Consider the following 18360-nt stretch of genomic DNA (forward strand, 5'->3'; position numbering starts at 1 on the left):
CTAACCAGCTTCTTGGTAAGTTCATCCTAGGTTCTCTCAAAGTTTTCTTTCCTGTTTTTTCCTGCCTCTTGGGAAAGGCTACCCATTGTCCTGCTCAGACAATATGGGACAGATGCCCACAGGAAAAGGAAAGAGCTTGGCTTGTGAACTGTCACCCAGGAACATGAGTTACATTTGGAATACACGGCCCAGGAAAATACCGGGCTGCTTACAAAGCATTGGTTGAGGCACAAGAGAAAGTGATACAACATAATCCTTTCCTTCTGCTAAATGACATCCTCATTTACATCCTCACCATATTAATTCTCTTTGTTTCAACTTAACTAAAGTCAAAGAAGGCTTATCAGGAAGTATTATTCGCATGTGTTAGACAGCCCGAAATGACAAAATGTTCTAATTCCATTTGTGGATAGAAGTCAATTTGACACCAACGCTAAGCAGTTATTTTTCAGATAACAAAGGTAATGTTTAATTAGAATTTAACCTGGCTGCTTGCTTTCACTTAACAATGCACAGTACACCAGCGGTTCCCCAACAAAAGGAAAGATTGACATCCCGTGTAAACGCTACATTTTCAAAAGAACTGCACACAAGTGGTGTCTAATTTGCATACACTCTGCCATTAATTACTGGAATTTCAAGTAGTTTGAGGGGTCAGTTGGTCTTTGGTCCTTCCTCTTGTGATTGGGGATTAGGCTGAGTTTTGGGCTATCGCCACCACTTTGTAATGTCACTATAAACCAAACCTATAAAAGCCCTCCGCAATTACATTTCTTGATCACATTAACTAAAATAGTAGTAGAAGAAATCCTCTAACTCCCTGCCCAGCACATAGTAGGTAGTTTACAATGGTAGCTAGTTGTATAGTAAATCTTTATGCTTTTTGATTTGATCATTACCGTAGGCCAGAGCTTCTGTTCATCAATGGGGGAAAAAGTTCTCTCCCCTCTCAGGCTCCTGCAATTCATCATGTGTATCATTTATTCACTCACTCATTCATTCATCCCACACACAGTCACAGAAGACTTGCTCTCTGCCAAGCACCCATTCTCTCTGGGTGGCGATCCCCAAGGAAAGCCCCCTTAGAGATTCTCAGTATGCATGTTACAGGCTCTGAGAAGTTATATAAGGGATCGATAAATGACAGATAGCTATGGATGGATGACAGGTAGCAAATAGATGATTGATTTACAATGGCTTCTTTACTTAGGGAGCCCATTTTTTTCATGGACACCTATTACCATGTTAACATAATGGTGTCTAAGGTATGTATCCCCTTGAGAAAAGGAAGACCACTGAGTTACTGATTAAAATCTGTCCTTGCCACTTTAACTAGTATCCAGCTTTGTTTTTGCTCCACCTACAAGCATAGTTGTCCACACCTCCCTCAGCAAACACTCATGCAATTTGATACTGAGGGATCTGATTGAGGCAACAGTGAGGTTCAGGTGAGATGGGAGGCTGCCGTGTCTCCAGAAAGCAGTAAGGCCCATAACAACAATTTCCAGAGCCGGCCTTAGGCTGACACAGACGTGACGAAAATCCCAGCTGGTCCACTTCAGTTCATTCCATGACGTCTCCTGATCTCACGGGTCCCAGTGAGGATTAACTGAGATGATGCACAAGGAAGGCCCAGCCTCCCCCCTGCCCCGAGATATGGCCAATCGCTTTCCTCTCACAGTTGACTAGGGCTGGTCAACCTGTGCATTTGGAGGGTCAATCTGTCCCTCAAAACACAGATATGAATATCGGCTTTTCATTTAATTTTGGGGAGTAAGGAGGCAAGGAAAAAACTCTGGCCACTGAGAGCCAGTAATGTTTTTTAAAACCACACATATCCTCATGCGCACACACACGCGCGTGCAGGCAAAGCATCTTATAGATGTTTCCAAGTATGAGATGAAACAAAGAAGTTGCTTGGTGGCTGGACCCAGGGTAAGTATAAGGCTCCTTCTAAGAGGTAGGCAGGGGGCCCAAGACAGAGAAAATTGGTGTGATATGAAGAAGAGGCTACAGCCAAGGGGGTCAGCAGCCTCTGGAACAGGGGTTTTCAACCGGCACTGGTGTGTCCAAGATCCTCTTTGGTGTGCGGTGAAATTTGTTAAAGACCATTAATGAATTATTTTTGAAAGAAGTTTCAAAGCACAGTATGTCTATTCTTTTTTTGATGAATATAATTTAAGCATGATGTAGAAGTTTAACTATAGGTTCAAGTGCAATGTGAGATTTTTTAAAAGTTGAAAAACAGTGCTGTAGAATCCTGCAAAGGCCAGGATTCAAATTCTCCCTGCGCCTCCAGAAGGGACCCAGCCCCGTGACAACTTGATTTTAGGACTTTTGACCTTCATAACTGTAAGAGGACAAATTTACATTGTTTTTAAGCCACAAAGTTTGCTGTCATTTCCAAGAGCAGCGCAGGAAACTAATACATCATGTGTATTACATCATGTTATGTGTTCTTTATGGACTGTTTAGATCTACCCACCTGCTACTGACCGTCTATTGTAGCTTACTCCTAACAATAAAATACATGGAATCATGGTTTTAAAGTGGTTGTTATGTATTTTTCTAATACTCATCAGAATAAACACATGATTATTAAATAAAAGTGTTCACCTGTGTCGCACCCCACCCCTCCCAGACGCCAACCCCCGTGGCACAGCCTGGTTACCACTTTGGAAAACTGTCGTACAAAGGAAAGAATGGCACACTTGGCTCTTGCACACAATGGCCTTGGACTAGTCACTCGCTGTCCTGAGTTTTCTCCTCTGTTCAGAAGTATAAGTTGGACCCTAGGCCTATGCTGGGGTCCATGGTACTGGGTCAGCCCAGGGTTTCCTCTCTGGCCACTCAGATCCGTCCCTCTTCCCTGGGCTCTCCAGCCTGTACATGGTCAGAGGGGCAGAGCAATGACAACCCCTCTCTACCCTCCTCATCTTTCTCTCTGGGCATCTGTGCACTGAGCCCAGCTGATAGCAAAGAAAACCAGGTGCCTAATATCCTCCCCACACTGGTCAGTCTCAACTAGCTCCCACATGGAGACGAGGAGAGATCAACCAATCTAGTGAGGCTTGCCAGCAGGAGCACTCAAGTAGGACTCCCAAAATTTGATTTAAAGATGGCCCATGACCTGCCAGCGATGTGATTGTACCCTCTCTGAAAATCCTACTTGGCTCAAACTGTTAGTGTGAAGGAACACAGGCTTGCTCTCACAGGACCAAGCCTGACACGCAGTAGGCATTCGATAAATGTTCGCTGAGCCACAGTTGGAATTAAAAACCATTTCCCAAATGCAGATGAAACCTGTATATGGTCTCCTGATACCTGATCACGCAGCCCAGCGCTTTCTCCTAGTGGCAGCGGACACCGGCGGTCCGCCGTCGGGTTGGGGCGCCTTTGCCCGTCCGGTGCTGCCGTTGGCTTGTACGTGAATTGGGCTTTCGAGACGCTGCGAGTCGGCTGACGCGCAGGAAGCACCTGCTACGGTTTTGAACCTGTTTCCACTTGAGTGAAGAAAGTAAACCAGAGGAATGAGGAGAAAGGGCGAGGGGGAGGGAGACAGGAGGGCAGATTGAACCGCAGCAGGGCTCCGATGCGGGAGGTGACTTATTGATTTTAGATCCACCCAGAGAGCTGAGCAGAGGCCTCGCTAGGACGGGAAAATTGAACCGCGTTTCCCACGCGGCCTTCCCTGCGCCGCCTTTCTCATCTGCTGCCCACGCGTGCCCCCTGGTGGGAGTTCTTCAAACTGCTTGCATTTGTTGTTAACTCAAGAAAACTTGGAAAGACTCAAGATGAGAAAATGTCTTAAGCTTCCAAAGGTTCTCCAATCCCTCAAGGTAAAAATCACTGGCGCAAGGAGCAGCCCCGCCCACCAAGACACCCCCTCCCCCGCCAGTACTTTGTGCCCCGACGATAACAGGGCTCCAAATCTGCCCAATAACTGAGTCGATAAGATGCCAACTTGGGAATCGGATGGACTGCGGTTCAAAATTCCGATGCTTTTTCCCCTCGCTGTGTGACTCTGGGTAAATTATTTAGCTTCTCACAGTGGTTCTTCCTCTGAAAAATGGGAGTAATCATAGCACCTACCCCCTGGGGTCATTGTAGAGTTAAATAGCACCTTACAATGGCACCACGCCCCCAGTGCACCTGCTGTGTGTAAATACATCGTTCTCTGCACCTTTGAGCCACTCATTTAACAAGCACTTATCAGAAACTACCTGGAAGACAAATAAGGCACCATCTCTCCTTTAAAGACCTGCAGCTGGATGAAGAGACAGAAATGTAAACAGATAATTATATTTTTAATTCGATAAAGGCAGTGGCCCAGTTAAAGATAGCTTGAATCATGGCCACCTCCTCACCCCCCTTAAAAAGCAAAACCTAAGATAACAAATTGTAGATATTAATCCATTTGGGGAAGTGGGCCTAGGAGCAGGTGGGGGGGGGTAAGCCAATATACAGTGCCTTAATCGCCATGATCCCCCGATGGCTCGCTAAGGACTCAGGAGGGACACACCTTAAGGGTGTTCATCACCAGCCCCCCTCTCCTCTCTCAAGTCCGTCTGCACTTTTCTGCAGGCATTCCTCCCTGTCCCAAGGTCATGTCTGCAAGCCCTGCGGCAGAAAGTGGGAAGCACAGTCACACCTGCTCCAGCTGCAGCAATGGCTGGAATGAAATGTAGGCTGAAAGGAGGGGGCACACAAGAGGTGTCTGATCCCGGCACAGGGAGCAGATGAGGGGCACCCCACCCTTGTGGGCAGAGGAATGGGATTTCATCAGGTGAGGATTACTCGAGTGGACGACTACCCAGGTCTAAGAGAAATTGGTCAAATCAGGGTGGGGAATAGCAAAGGGCAGGGGGCAGTTGTACAGGTGGCCAGCAGAGGGGAGGAGGCATGTTTAGGGGATGTTTGGGGATGAAATTGGCAGGACTGAGAGAGTTCCTAGATCCCAGGGAAGAGCAGTCAAGGGTAACAGGTGGTTTCTGACCCAAGTGTTTCCAAGACACAAAAGGAAAGAGGGGAACTTGTCTCCTAAGATGGTCACCACTGAGCTCTGATGCACCATGTTCAAATTGCTTGACCACTACTGAATCAGAATAGAGGGTCTCAGGAATTTTCTTTTTAAAACTGAGTCCAACTCTGTTGCCTTGAATAAAGTGTCATGATCTCAACCTACCTCACAGCAACCTCAAACTCCTGGGCTCAAGAGATCCTGCCTCAGCCTCCTGAGTAGCTGAACTACAGGCACCTGCCAAAACACCCAGCTAGTTTTTATTTTTAGTGGAGACCAGGTCTTGTTCTTGCTCAGGTTGGTCTCCAACTTCTGAGCTCAAGGGATCCACTCACCTCATCTTCCCAGAATGCTGGGATTACAGCCCATGAACCTGGAAATTCATTTTTAATAAGCTCCCTTGGTGAATCCTTCAATGACTGACTGAAGTTAGTGGCAGACCAGAGGCCTCTGGGAATCCCAAGTCAGTGCTTCCATGAAACTTACAGCCTCCTGTGTGGAACACACCAGTGCTGTGTGATTACAATGACCTAGGTTTGAAGGAGCTGGGGGAAGTGGTCTGGTATCAGTTTTAAGAGTTACTGAAACGTCTCTGGAATAAGCCACAGCTAAGCAAACTCAGGCCCATGGTGCTTCCACCTGAACTGACAGCTCCCCCTACTGGGCACTTTCAAAGCTCCTCTCAGCTGAGTGTTTCCTTATGCACTTGGGGTCACCCACAGCTAAAAGCCCATCAGCTGAATGGCTGATTCAGGTAACATTTGCCTCTGCTGTTTCTACAAGCATGGGGCTATGCACCACCCTCAGATTCCAGTATGTCCGAGCAGGTGTGGGCCTGTGTTGCTGTGTTGAGAAAACTTATTTCAGGATTTAAATCCACCCCTTTTCTAGAACCCTAGGTTAAAAGACCTCCTGCAGCCCCCGTTTCTAGTGTACTCAGTGTGACCGATGTAAGATGAAATTTGTTTAAAGACAACACAATGACTGAAGTGCATTTATTAGGAGAAAACACCCCAAATACTCTTGCACACTTGACCCTAGGCCAGGGGGCATTTGGCAACTGCACAACAGAAGGGCGTCAGGACAGAGACCACGGGACCTTGCTTGTACCACAAAAGGAGTTTTAAGGCAATTTAATTCAAGGCTGCAAAAACTACATCTGTGACATAAACACAACTTGACCTTCAGAACGTGCCCAGTACCAAACAAACACTGAACCAGTCGAGATGACAGCCACTGTCCAGGACAGGTGGTTTCAAAAGCAATTGGCAGGACACCAAATGGCAGGGCTGACCGGAGACCTCCTTACGTAGTTACACAGACTGACGGACCGTTCTCTCTAGCCCTCCATTCACATGTTTTTACTCCATAAACACATCACCCTGTCCTAGGACAGCAAATGTGCATTAGATGAAACAACAGTAAGACAGGAACAGGACTAAGGAAAACACAGGCCAGATGATGCCACAGGGACACAGGTTAGGAGGTTAGTGACTTGTCCGGCAGGCCCCTTGCAGGCACTGAGATGAGTCTTAAAAATACGCTGGGGTAAGCTCTGTCTTTCCCTCTGTGGTTACCACCTGGATTAGGCTTCCTGAACTTGGTCGGTTTTTCCCTGTGATCCAGTCATGGAAAGTTCTAGAACAAAGAAGAAAAGTTCCACACTGTCAACAAGCAAAAATCTGGATAAATGGTTACATTCACATCAATGGCATGGGGCGGGGCGCAGTAATGGGCTGGCACACAGCAGCTGCTGTGACAAGGCCACTAGACATCCTGGACACACACCCGGGTCCCCAGGGAGTTCAGCAGTGTCCTCGCTCTAACTTTTGAGCAGCGAGACCTGGTTTGACTTTCACATTTGTCTTTTTCTGCATTGCTGGAATTCTTCATAACATAGTGTTATGGTTTCGAGTGATCAAAAGAGCTTTTAACTTATGGTAAGAGATAGATATACGTGCAATATACTTAGCAGCATTACTGTCTCAAATCTAAACAAGAGAAAGAGAAGAAATTCAATTTTTTTTAAGCAAACATTTAAATGCAATTGTAACATCAGGCTGGAAGCACGTCCCAAACTTTGCAAACATCTTGTACAAACAGCCTTCAAAGCGGCTGACACACGGGCACTGCATGGGGAAGTCATCTCCTCAACTCTTGGCATCCCTGCTCCGCGACAGTGGAGAATATGTTTCACTCATCACCCTGTCCCAGAGCCGAGTGCAACACTGGGCCTGTGGTAGGTGCCCGATGAACATGTGCTTGCTGAATAGAGGGGGACGGGGACTCTAGGCAAACATAAGGGTAAATCTATTCTTTCTCCGGTGAGCTTTCAAACACCACTCATATTCACAAAAGGGCAAACAAGGGTTTCTCACAAAAGGGCAAACAAGGGTTTCAAAAGCAAAAGCCACTGACTGTGGGTCTGTGGCTTGGCACTGACCCAGACACGTGGCCCCCAGACCTTCCATTTAATGTCCCCACCCCACCATGGTCACGCCTCCCTACAGTGCTAACAACACAAACAGAAGGTGAGGTTCACTGTGCTCTGCACACACTACCACCCTTTACCCTCCCGACAACTACTAGGGGCCTCGTATACAGACAGGGAAGCTGAGGCCCATAGGAGTTCAGTAATGTGCTCGGGGTGGCCAGCTGGTGGGTGAGGGAACCAGGACTCACATCGACACTATTGACCAAGTTCAGCCACCGGGACAAACAACTGATGCTCCACACATCCTGCAAAGCCCAGTAACCCTCTCAAGACCACCCAGGTTGATAGTCCAGGGGCCGAGCTCACCCCCTGGCCCACAGAGGGCAGAGAACAGGTCTGGAAGCTGCTCAGTCACTGGCAGGACTGTAATACTCACTCGACGAGGAATTCTAAAGGTGTCCAGCAGCTGAAGTCAGCCTCCGGCATTGCCTTCCTGTTCATCGGAGTGTCCAGGGTGACCCTGCAATGCACACAGATAAGCCTGTCAGTTGTGCGTCACCGTTGTAACCGGTCCTCCTTGGCCAGGTAAACACAAACGCACAGCATGACCGCTGAGAGCCTCTGGCACCCAAGGGGACATTTACATGGAAAGACCAGACAGGAGGATAAGCAGAGCGAGAGACCAGGAAGCTGTCCACATCAACAAAGATCATATCCAAGCCCAATTCAATAAAGCACTTTGTGACTCACGTCTTAGGCAAAACGAGAACAAAATGGAAGGAGATACATTTCGCCTTTTTTTTTTTTGCAGTTTTTGGCTGGGGCTGGGTTTGAACCCACCACCTCCAGCATATGGGGCCGGTGCCCCACTCCTTCAGCCACAGGCGCCGCCCCGCCTTTTTTTAAATAGTCTTTATTGAAGTCAATTGCTTTGTTAAGTCTTCATTCAATCCCTAACATACAGCAGACGCAATTCTAAGGATTTGAGCATAATAATACTCCTTGATATGTGGAAATACTGAAATATAAATATGTGGCCGTTTTCCACAAAACCTTAAGATTTTCAACAAGGGAATGCAGAATTTAAGTATGCATGAATTTCCCAAGGACAGTCCTAACGTCCCTCTGTAGGATCACAGGCAAGAGATGAGCCTGTTGATGCTGGAACGCTTCCAGCAAGAAAGGACACCCTCCCTCCAAAGAAGATGCCTTCCCCTGGGACAAGGGATCGGGGACAGCTGACAGGGGACAGCTGATAGGGGACAGCTGACAGGGAACAGCAGACAGGGGACAGCTGACGGGGGACAGCAGACAGGGAACAGCTGATAGGGGACAGCTGATGGGGGACAGCAGACAGGGAACAGCTGACAGTAGACAGGTGACAGGAGTCTGGTGATGGGGGCAGCTGATCGGGGACAGGGGACAGCTGATAAGGACCGTCTTCCTGATCACAGACAGAAATACCTCTCAAGCTTCCTGTGTTCTCCCACACACCTTCCCCCAAACTGCCACCATGTCCCCAACACATACACACAGACTTCAAGATGACTTGAAAGGCACACTACATGTAATAGAATAAAACACACAGACAACTTTGAAAGGAAAGGAGGATGGAAGGAAAAAAGGGAAAGGAGGAGGCAAGAAGACTCATCCCACCAGCCAACCCACCCTCATTAATTAAAGGCTCGTCCAAATAGCCCCGGCTAGTCTGAAACCTGAATTAGTATCACTGCAGCCTGCATCTGACCTCCCAAACCCATATGCAGAACAACGTGACGACGGCCAGCATTTAGGACAGGCTTAGGTCACAAGGCTCTGCCCCCATGAATGGCCTTAGTGCCCTCATAAAAGTTGTGTCCTCACAGGAGGAAGGGGCTCTCACCAGACCCCCAGTCTGCTGGTGTCTTGACCTTGGACTTCCCAGCTTCCAGAACCGTGAGCAACACGTTTCTGCTGTTTGTAAATGACCCAGTCTAAGGTATTCCGTGTAGCAGCACAAATGGTCTAAGGCAAGAATCTTAGACAAGGGCCTCTGGTGAATTTCAGAGCCTGAGGTGACGGCACACACAAGTCTCCGATGGAAAGTGACAGGGGACAGAGGTGAGCACTCACGGGAGCACAGCGATGGCAGCAGACGCGGGCGGCATGCCACTGTTCTTCCCCGCGAGGCTCTGGCAGAGCTGATGGACGGCACCTTTGGCCATGCCGTACCCGATCATGCCTGGGAAATGAGAAGAAGACAGCTCAGTGAACGCTGGCTGCCAGAGGGACCACGAGGACAAGCAACCTTCCTCTGAGCACCTCTGTTCCCTGAAATAACAGCTGCACTTGGCCGCCTCCTTCAGGAGGGCCGCCCTCGCTATCCCCACACCAAATAGTAACAGCAAGCAGAGAAAGAAGGGGTGGGTACAGGTGGCCAGGGGGTGTTTCTAAGAACACAGGCTTCACAGAGGCCACCAAGTGTCCAAAACGTAGCATTCCAGAGTCTAGAGGAAGCGGCATAGAAAAGGAGGCTGGACACCAATGGAGAGAAAGTAGAGGGGACACGACATTTTGGGTGCACAGACCATTCACCTACTACTCAACATTGGTCACAAAAAGCCACAAAACTAATCTTATTTTTATTCTTAGGAAACCAGGGCTCAGACAGGCCGAGTGCTATGCCCAGGCTCACATATGGCTTATATGAAAGCAGATTGCGAAGTTAAAACCCAGGCAAGAACTGGGTTCTGAACCCTTCTATCCCTAACTGCTTTCGTGCACCCAGCACACAGGCATGCTTGATGGGACAGCAACACGCAGCAGCCACGTAGAGTGCAGGCTTTGCGCAGAGAGATCTGCATTCACTGGTGCCTGCTGTGTGCTGGGCCACATCAACACTCCACAGCTCTATAGCCCTTCAAGCCCATCACTACTTTACAACTAAGGAAACTAACGCAGAAATTTAATCAGAGAGATCAAAAAATTGGTTCAAGGCCACACAACTTGGGTGAAGAGTCCACCTCCAGCCTCTCTCACTCTAAAGCCTGCTCTATCTCAGCTGCCACACTGCTTCCCTGGACACATGGGTACAATGTGATAATAATAATACCTGCTTCTTAACTAACTAATATCTATTAGTTATGCTACTCATTCCTGGGTGGATCACAGACAAATTAACCAGATGGGGAAGCATCAGAACCTGGTGGTTCCTTAACTACCACGAACACGAGGACAGGTGAAGGTAAAAAAATCAGACCTGTCTAAAAGATTCAGGCTTAACAGGAAGCAAAATCGCCCATCTGTAAAGTGCCTTAGAAGGTGCTCAGCAGGCCTGCAAGCAAGGTGAGCTTTCCCATTTCACAGATGGGAAAATAAAGGCTTACCAGGAGTCCCGTCTAGGGCGGCCTTTGCACCAGCCAAAGTCAGGAGGCCTCCTTCCTTGAGGTGCTTGGTGGCCAAGTGGCTGGAGATGGTGGACGTCCACACACTCTGCTTCCACATCATGTCACAGTTTTTAAAGAGAGCTGAGTGAGAAAACATGAGGGCTAAGTATTCCCAGGAAAAAAACCAAAAAGCAAGCTCAAGGCACACAGCCCTACACCCAGGCAAGCCCTCCCAGGCTCTCCTGCAAGGGTCCACAAGGCCCTGTGTACAACAAGTGTTAATACAGGACAGGACTCAGTGGTCAATAAATCCAGGACACAGGATTCCCTGAGTCACAGCTTCCTCACCTATAAACTGGCAAAATTTTAGCCATTAATATTTAGTTAAATTTGGAATTAGCTTATTTGCTGGACTGGCTTTAATTCAAAGATAGTTTTAGTTTGTGAAGGATCAGATCTGTAATAAGGACTTATATGTCTACCACCAGGTTCTCCCTGTGATAAATACCCAAGGGCCATAAAGAGTGATTTTACAGAGCTACACTTTTCTACAACTGAAAGTTTAATGCCAACTTTAAAGAATCTTTAAAAAGAGAGCTAAAATAACCAATCCACACTTGTTTTAATGCTCTGGCCTTGCCAGAAACGTAAGGAAGAACAAGCAGTAACATACTCAACTGGACAACTCACAGGGCACAGCAAGCCCTGTGATCCAGAAAGAACGGCCCCCTGATGTAGGAGCAGGTGTCAGGAGGTGAGAACCAAGATACTGCACTTCCCTGCTAAAAAAGACCAGAACAAAATCTGAAAAAAATTCTTCCTCCAAAAATACACAAAAAGGTTGGCAGACTATTTTGCCAACCTAATCTCCCCACAAAACACCAATCTTACATCTTAAGTGAGATTCAGAGAATTTCAATTTCTTTTCAATGGCTTTGGCTAATAAATGTAGACGGGATGATAAAATTAGAAAAATTATCATTTTCTAACCCTCAATATAGTAACTGCTTCACAGGCAGGATTACCACTGGATTCTTAAAACCACTGGGTGAGTAGTATTTGGAGAATAGGATATTTACACAAACACCCAAGTGCCATCCCTCAGATCGCTTACTTATTATAGCAAACAGACAAATGTAACTTTATAACAGAAATCTAGCAGTTACTACTTCCACCAGACCTCTAATTCGGCATCTCCATGGACAAGGCCATCTCGTGCTGACTTTCCACTGTGATGGAAGCAGCAGCCCACACCATCCTCGGGAAGAGGTGTAGCCTCAGAAATGGTTAATCTAAACCTGATCAAGCTCCTGGACCTAAATTCCAATTCACAGGAAATACCGGGATGGTGGAAGAAATCAAATAATATCTTAAAAAGAAATGTTCAGGCAAATTCAGAATGTGAGACATTCCAGACACAACTTGCCCTAGACTCACCAAAAGGTCTCAATCTTGGGGCAGCGTGTGTGTGTGTGGGGGGGGGTTATTTCTAGATTAAGAGACTAAAACAACAACACAATTTGTAGTGTACAAACTTTGCGTGGGATACGTCTAGGGAAAAAGACAACTACAGACATGACTATGGACTGAACATGATGAACCTTCCAGAAGCACTGCCAATTATCTCATAACGCAGAATTATTCCTTGGAGAATCGCCCTGCAATAGGGTGCAGCAACTTCCTTTCAGATGGTTAACCAAAAACTACACAAAGTGCACACGACATTTTGAAAATGAGACAGTGCGAGTGTGGCCTACAGTAATAATTACTGAATTTACCCAAGGGCACAAGGGTGTTCACTGGAGAGTGAACACCTCCTTCAGCTTTTGTGGTGTGTTTAGAAATGCTCATAATAAAAAGTTGAAAATGTAATCAGTTTTAGTACAAGCTTAGATTTGAGTTCTTTTGACCTTTGGAATGACCTCTCCACTTCGTACCCATCATGCACCAATGCCTGAAGAAGCCCATGAGGCCCGGGCAGAAGCCAAGTTGGTTTCATCAACTTCAAAGTCAATGCCTCCCTCCCCTTACCACCTCCATGGGAAGTGTCTGCTTCACCTGTAAAATGGGGAGGTCAATGGCTACCTCACAGAGCAGTTATTATAAAGATTCTGGGAAATGTGCAGAGAGACAGCTGGCCTGACACCCGGTCTAGACCCTGTCAGCTGGGCAAAGAGCAGAGCGGAATGAATGATTAACTCGGGAAAGGACTCACACTTGGATTTGGCATTGCCTCCGGCCCATCCTCCAGCCACACAAAGAATGGCATCCACCTTCTCATCGCCCAAGAGCTTCCCCACCTCGGCAGTCACCTTAACAGGGGAACAAAAGATGTGTAAACCATAAGGTACAAACCACTCAGCGAGCCCGTCACACATCGCTCAGTGTCCTTTTCTCTTCCACCTGTCAATTATCACTTTGAAAATGAGAAGGAGGACAAATCTCTGACAAGCGTTCTGGATAGTGAAGTGCAAACACATTTCAGTGTGATTATCACAAGGCAACCTAGAGTCTCCTTATAAACATTCTAAACTATGGGGACCTTAGCTCCCCCCAAAATAAAACAAGTAATAAAGAAAAATGGGAAAAGGCTTTAAAAAATCACTGAGCTTCACTGCCACAGCTCACACTGAAGTATATTCCTTTGCAGACTTTTTTGCAAATCACAGAATCATATTCCAAAAAGATGATCAATTCTGTGCTCCTCCCAATTCAAAAATCTCTTTAACTATGGCCAGGAGCAGTGGCTCACATCTGTAATCCTAGCACTCTGGGAGGCCAAGGAGGGTGGACTGCCTGAGCTTAGGAGTTCGAGACCAGCCTGAACAAGAATAAGACTCTGTCTGTAAAAAATAGCCAGGTATGGTGGTGGGCACTTGTAATCCCAGCTACCTGGGAGGCTAAGGCAGAAGGATCACTTGAGCCCAAGAGTTTGAAGTTGCTATGAGCTATGACACCATGGCACTCAACCCAGGGCCACAAAGTTTTAAAAAAACAAAAACTCTTTAACTGCAACTCCAAAGAAAATGCCAAAGAAAATTTATAAGAAAAATTAAGCACAGGAAAAAAATATAGTCAACGGTAGTATGTTGATAAATACTGAGCACACGGGTTCATTTTAAAGATCTCTCTATTTCTATGTTTGAAATTGTAAAGCATTAAAAATACATCCCTGCCCTCCTACGGCTATCATATAGCCTGCTTGCCTGCCTCTTGGAGTGGCTAGGAAAATATAGTCCATCACACAAAGAATGACATGGAGTTTTCCCCAGGAATATGGAAAACATTGGCATGAGAACAGTTAGCCAGGTGCAGAGGCTTGCACCTGGAGTCCCAGCTACTTGGGAGGCTGAGGCAAGAGGATCATTTGGGCCAGACATTCAGGTTCAGCCAGGGCAACATAGTAAGTTCCCACCTCTTTAAAAAGAAGTCCTCTAGGCAGCTCTTTGGAAGGACTCTTCAAGAAAGGAGGAAATGCTTAAGATATTTATACCAAGACAACAGCACTCTCTCCTGGGGAGTGAGACTATGTTGGGTTAGAGACCAAAGAGGTATTTCACAGTTTCCCTATATATTTACGTAGCTTTACTAGACTTCTTGTTGCATAATATGCATATAATTTTATAATTAGAAATAACCTGTTTTGTTAGTGTTCATGCTTTGAACTGGGTGGGTATCTCCACCTTACCTCAACCCATGAAAGTAATTATACACACTATGCACAGGACAGACAAGAGACTAGGCTGAAAGGTTAACAGAGCGCTACCTCAGAATGATTATAGTTGTGATTTATATGTGTATTTTTTTTTCGCTTTTTCAAATTTTCCTCAGTGAGCACAAACGGCTTTCATAATCAGAGAAACAAGCATTGGAAAAAGCTATAGAAAGGAAAAACATGTAAGCAGGGGACTCCCCTTCCCAGGGCTCCTCTCCCCCAGGCTTCTGGGGGCCTTTCTAGGATTACCTGGTCAGCCTGCTCTGTAAAGGAGTCTGTCATTTTAACGACGACACTAGCGCTGGCCTCTTCATTTTCCACCACATCGATGCTGGCAACCCACTGGAGCAAAGGACACAAAAGCTTCAGTCATAAGACAGTGAGTTGATATTATTCTTTTAAAGATTTGCACCCCCAAACAAGGACAGCAGAGACAGATAAGACACATGAAATTCCACTAGAGAAGGTAACCAGCGACTAACCCTCCCACCCCTCATAGGGACATCTGGCTTTGGCCAGGCTACCCTATACTGTGTCCCTCCCCGTCCCTCCTGCCTCCAAACACTCCCTTCCTGCTCCTCAATCACCTTTAATAGCCAAACCTGCACTTCTAGACAGACCAGGGGTCAGCAAATTTTCTGTAAGCCTGGACAGCAATTGTTTTAGGCCTTGCTTGCCATATGGTCTCCGTTGCCGTTACTCAAATCTACTGCTGTAGCAGAACATAGCTACAAATGGCCAAATGATCGCAGCTGTGTTCCAACAATCCCTCCAGTGCTGAAATGTGAACTGTATATAACTTTCACATGTCACAGACTATTCTTTTGATTTTTTTTGCAGCCACTTGAAAGTGTAAAACCATTCTTAATTCTTGGACTGTACAAAAACAGGTGGCAGACCAGACCCAGTCCAAAGAGGACCTCTGGCCTACAGCAGAAAGGGAAGGACTTTGGGTTTGGGAATCAGACAGATCAGGGTCTGAATCCCGACTGTGCCATGGAGTGGCTTTCTTGCCTTCACGCATGACAGGGGTTCCTCACTCATACAATGCAGGTTGCTACATTCTTACACATACGAGGCCTGTGTAACAAAGTGAAATGAAGGATGCTAAATCTCCTGGCAGAGGTGACACTTGGTTCTTACTCAGAAAACTCCAGGTCCCTCAATCTGTAGGCCCCAGAAATAAACATCTCTACTTTAAGCTGTGAACACAGCATCCATTCCACAATATGTATCACCTCTGTACCACAAGTTACGGGGGAAAATGAAGCTAAGAAGTCTCCATGCCAGTCCTCCCTAGGGTGGCAGGAAGGAAGAGGTCAGAGGTAAACCAGCTCTCCAGATTCTGCCAAGTCAAAGGTAAAACCAAAGTGACCCCTCCAGGGAAAAGCACAGCCTTCACTCTGTAACACATGGTATTACAAGGACCTGTCACATTAGTTACTAGGAGAATTAAATGAAATTAAGAGTCTGTAGGCACTCTGGTCCATAGGTGCGCTGTGTCTGGCCACGGCAGAGACTCTTCAAATGCTGCCATTGTTACCACCTATCTCTGCAAACCTGGAAAGATGCCCTGAATAATCTTCCAAGGTTCTGAGCAGGGGGGTGGCGGAAAGGGGTGGTATGTTTGGAGTTATGTTAGAAGCATATTCCTGTACAGACTTACAGCAGAGAAGAAAACCCTAGGACCAGGGGAATGCCTTGTCCAAGCTGCCGCTTCTAACTAAACTCCCATCAAAGTGCCCCAGACCTCCAGGCCCAACTCTGAGCAAATGCCAGTGGCATCAAGAAGACATATACCGAGTCTTCACTGGGAATGCTCCCAGCCCTGCTGGGCGGCTAAGGTCAAGGATGCCTGGACCCCTCAGCTCTGCTCCACCTTGCCACCTCCTGGGAAAAGATACTTGACTATTCAAGGTAGTAGAAATATTCATGATAAGGCAAAGAAACCTTCAGCATTTGCAAGGCTGAGCTTTCAAAGTGTCAGGTCCAAGGGGGCTAAAGGAACAGAGGTAGGTAGTTATAATAGAAACATCTCTACTAGGTAGCATTTAAACAGTTTTTATCAGGTATCAAGTACTTTACAGACAACGACACCAATTATCTCATTTAAGCTTCGCATTATTCCCATTTCGCAGATGGGAAACTGAGGTTTGAGGTTGGCAAGTAATCAACATACGGTCACAGGACTAGTAACCTGGGCCGGCAGTCTCACTCCAGCGCCCGCCTTCTACCGTCTTTCTCCCTGCTCCCTCATCTCTCTGCGATATCACCTTAACAATTTTCTCCCTAGTCCTGCTGGAGGCCGAGGAAGGTCCGCACCGCCGCCCTCCAGGCAGAGCAAAGGCCGCGCACCCAGGCGTGCGCACCTACTGGGGACAGGAACAGACGTGTAGACCTGTGCGTGCACGTGCAACACCCATATCGGAGTGCATAAGGGCCCCAGCCGCCTGAGCAGAGAGTCCTCCGCCCCGCTGCACCCGAAAGCCCCCACAGGCACCATCGTGCCCGCTGTCCCAGCGGAGACGTTGCAGCGCCCAGCCCGGCATTACCCAGTTGCGGGCCCGGAACGTCCGCACGCAAAGCGAGCCCAGCGCGCCCCTGCCGCCGTACACCACCACCCGGCGCGCTTCACCCGCAGCCGCCGCCGCCATCCTGCTCCTCCCGCGCGGCTCCCGCAGTTCCAAGTGCCCCGACCCCTAGCGCAGCGCTCCGCCCCGGCCACCGACCCCGCCAAGAGGGACCGCGCGACTGCCGCGCCCCGCTCGGTGCCCTCTGCTGCCGCCTAGCGCGCGGCCACGCACCAAGCACCTCCACCCCGGGACTGGACCCTAGGCCGCGCCCCGCCCACTGCCCCACCCTGGGGGCGGTGATGTGGGGAAGCCCCGCCCTCCCGCTTGCAGGTAGCAAGGAGCTGGGCACCCGGGCAGGCAACGCTGGGGAGCTGGTGTGTGCGAGCGGAGAGGAGCCTAAAATACATACAGTTTTCCTCTAAATAAGAGGGAGGGCTCTGAAGCCCAACTTCCTGTACTAGCTGGGTGGTCCCAGCAACATCCTCGACTGCTCCGTGTCTCAGTTTCCTCTCCATTAAAATGGGAATAATAATGGTCTGTCCTCATAGGGTTTGGGGAAGGATTGTAGGAGATAGTAGGGAATTTAGAGCAATGCGTGGCTAAGTACATCTAAGTATAACAAAAGCCAAGTGATTATTATTAGTGTTATTGTTTTCCCCACTACTTATGTCACAATTCACCGAGCCTCTTACATATTGTGAGTTCCAGGTCGCTTTCATTTTGGCAGGTAAGGAATATTTAAATCTCTATTTTGGAGCATATTTAAAAATAAATTGCCGGCTCGGCACCCGTAGCACAAGGGTTACGGCACCAGTCACATATACCGAGACTGGTGGGTTCGAACCCAGCGTCACCAGCTAAACAACAATGACAACTGCAACAACAGTAACAAAAAATAGCTGGGCATTGTGGCAGGCACCTGTAGTCCCAGCTACTTGAGAGGCTGAGGCAAGAGAATCGCTTAAGCCCAAGAGTTTGAGGTTGCTGTGCTGAGGGTGACAAAGTGAGACTCTGTCTCAAAAGAAAAAAATTGCCAAAACAGTAACACAAAAATTGTAATATGCTATATTTTGAATGTTTACACTTTGAAAATCCACTTTTTTTTTTTTTTTTTTTTTTTGTTGTTTTTTGGCGGGGGCTGGGTTTGAACCTACCACCCTCGGTATATGGGGCCGGCGCCCTACTCCTTGAGCCACAGGCCCCACCCTTATCTTCTTTTTTCTTGACATGAATGTCTTAGATTGAAATGGATC

General features: G+C 47.5%; 1 protein-coding gene across 1 annotated transcript; it reads right to left on the reverse strand.

The window, feature by feature from the left end:
• Positions 1-6000: 6000 nt before the first annotated feature.
• On the reverse strand, positions 6001-17361 carry QDPR (quinoid dihydropteridine reductase). Its single transcript, XM_003793493.3, has 7 exons — positions 17087-17361; positions 14784-14876; positions 13035-13131; positions 10820-10960; positions 9567-9675; positions 7891-7974; positions 6001-6658 (listed from the first exon to the last, which is right to left on the reverse strand). The coding sequence occupies exons 1-7, from the start codon at positions 17186-17188 to the stop codon at positions 6553-6555; spliced, it is 732 nt and encodes a 243-aa protein (XP_003793541.1). The 5' UTR covers positions 17189-17361; the 3' UTR covers positions 6001-6552.
• Positions 17362-18360: the final 999 nt, after the last annotated feature.

Source organism: Otolemur garnettii, unplaced genomic scaffold, assembly GCF_000181295.1.
Source record: "Otolemur garnettii isolate 467f Iridium unplaced genomic scaffold, OtoGar3 scaffold00069, whole genome shotgun sequence".
Lineage (NCBI taxonomy): Eukaryota > Metazoa > Chordata > Mammalia > Primates > Galagidae > Otolemur > Otolemur garnettii.

Bases quoted from the DNA above. Each gene is read 5' to 3' on its own strand.
- QDPR (XM_003793493.3), bottom strand. From the start codon at position 17,188: ATGGCGGCGGCGGCTGCGGGTGAAGCGCGCCGGGTGGTGGTGTACGGC. The intron at 14,877-17,086 runs GTAATGCCGGGC...CCTTTGCTCCAG, and splicing joins CGTTCCGGGCCCGCAACTGG to TGGGTTGCCAGCATCGATGT. The intron at 6,659-7,890 runs GTGAGTATTACA...TCTTTGTTCTAG, and splicing joins CCTTTAGAATTCCTCGTCGA to AACTTTCCATGACTGGATCA.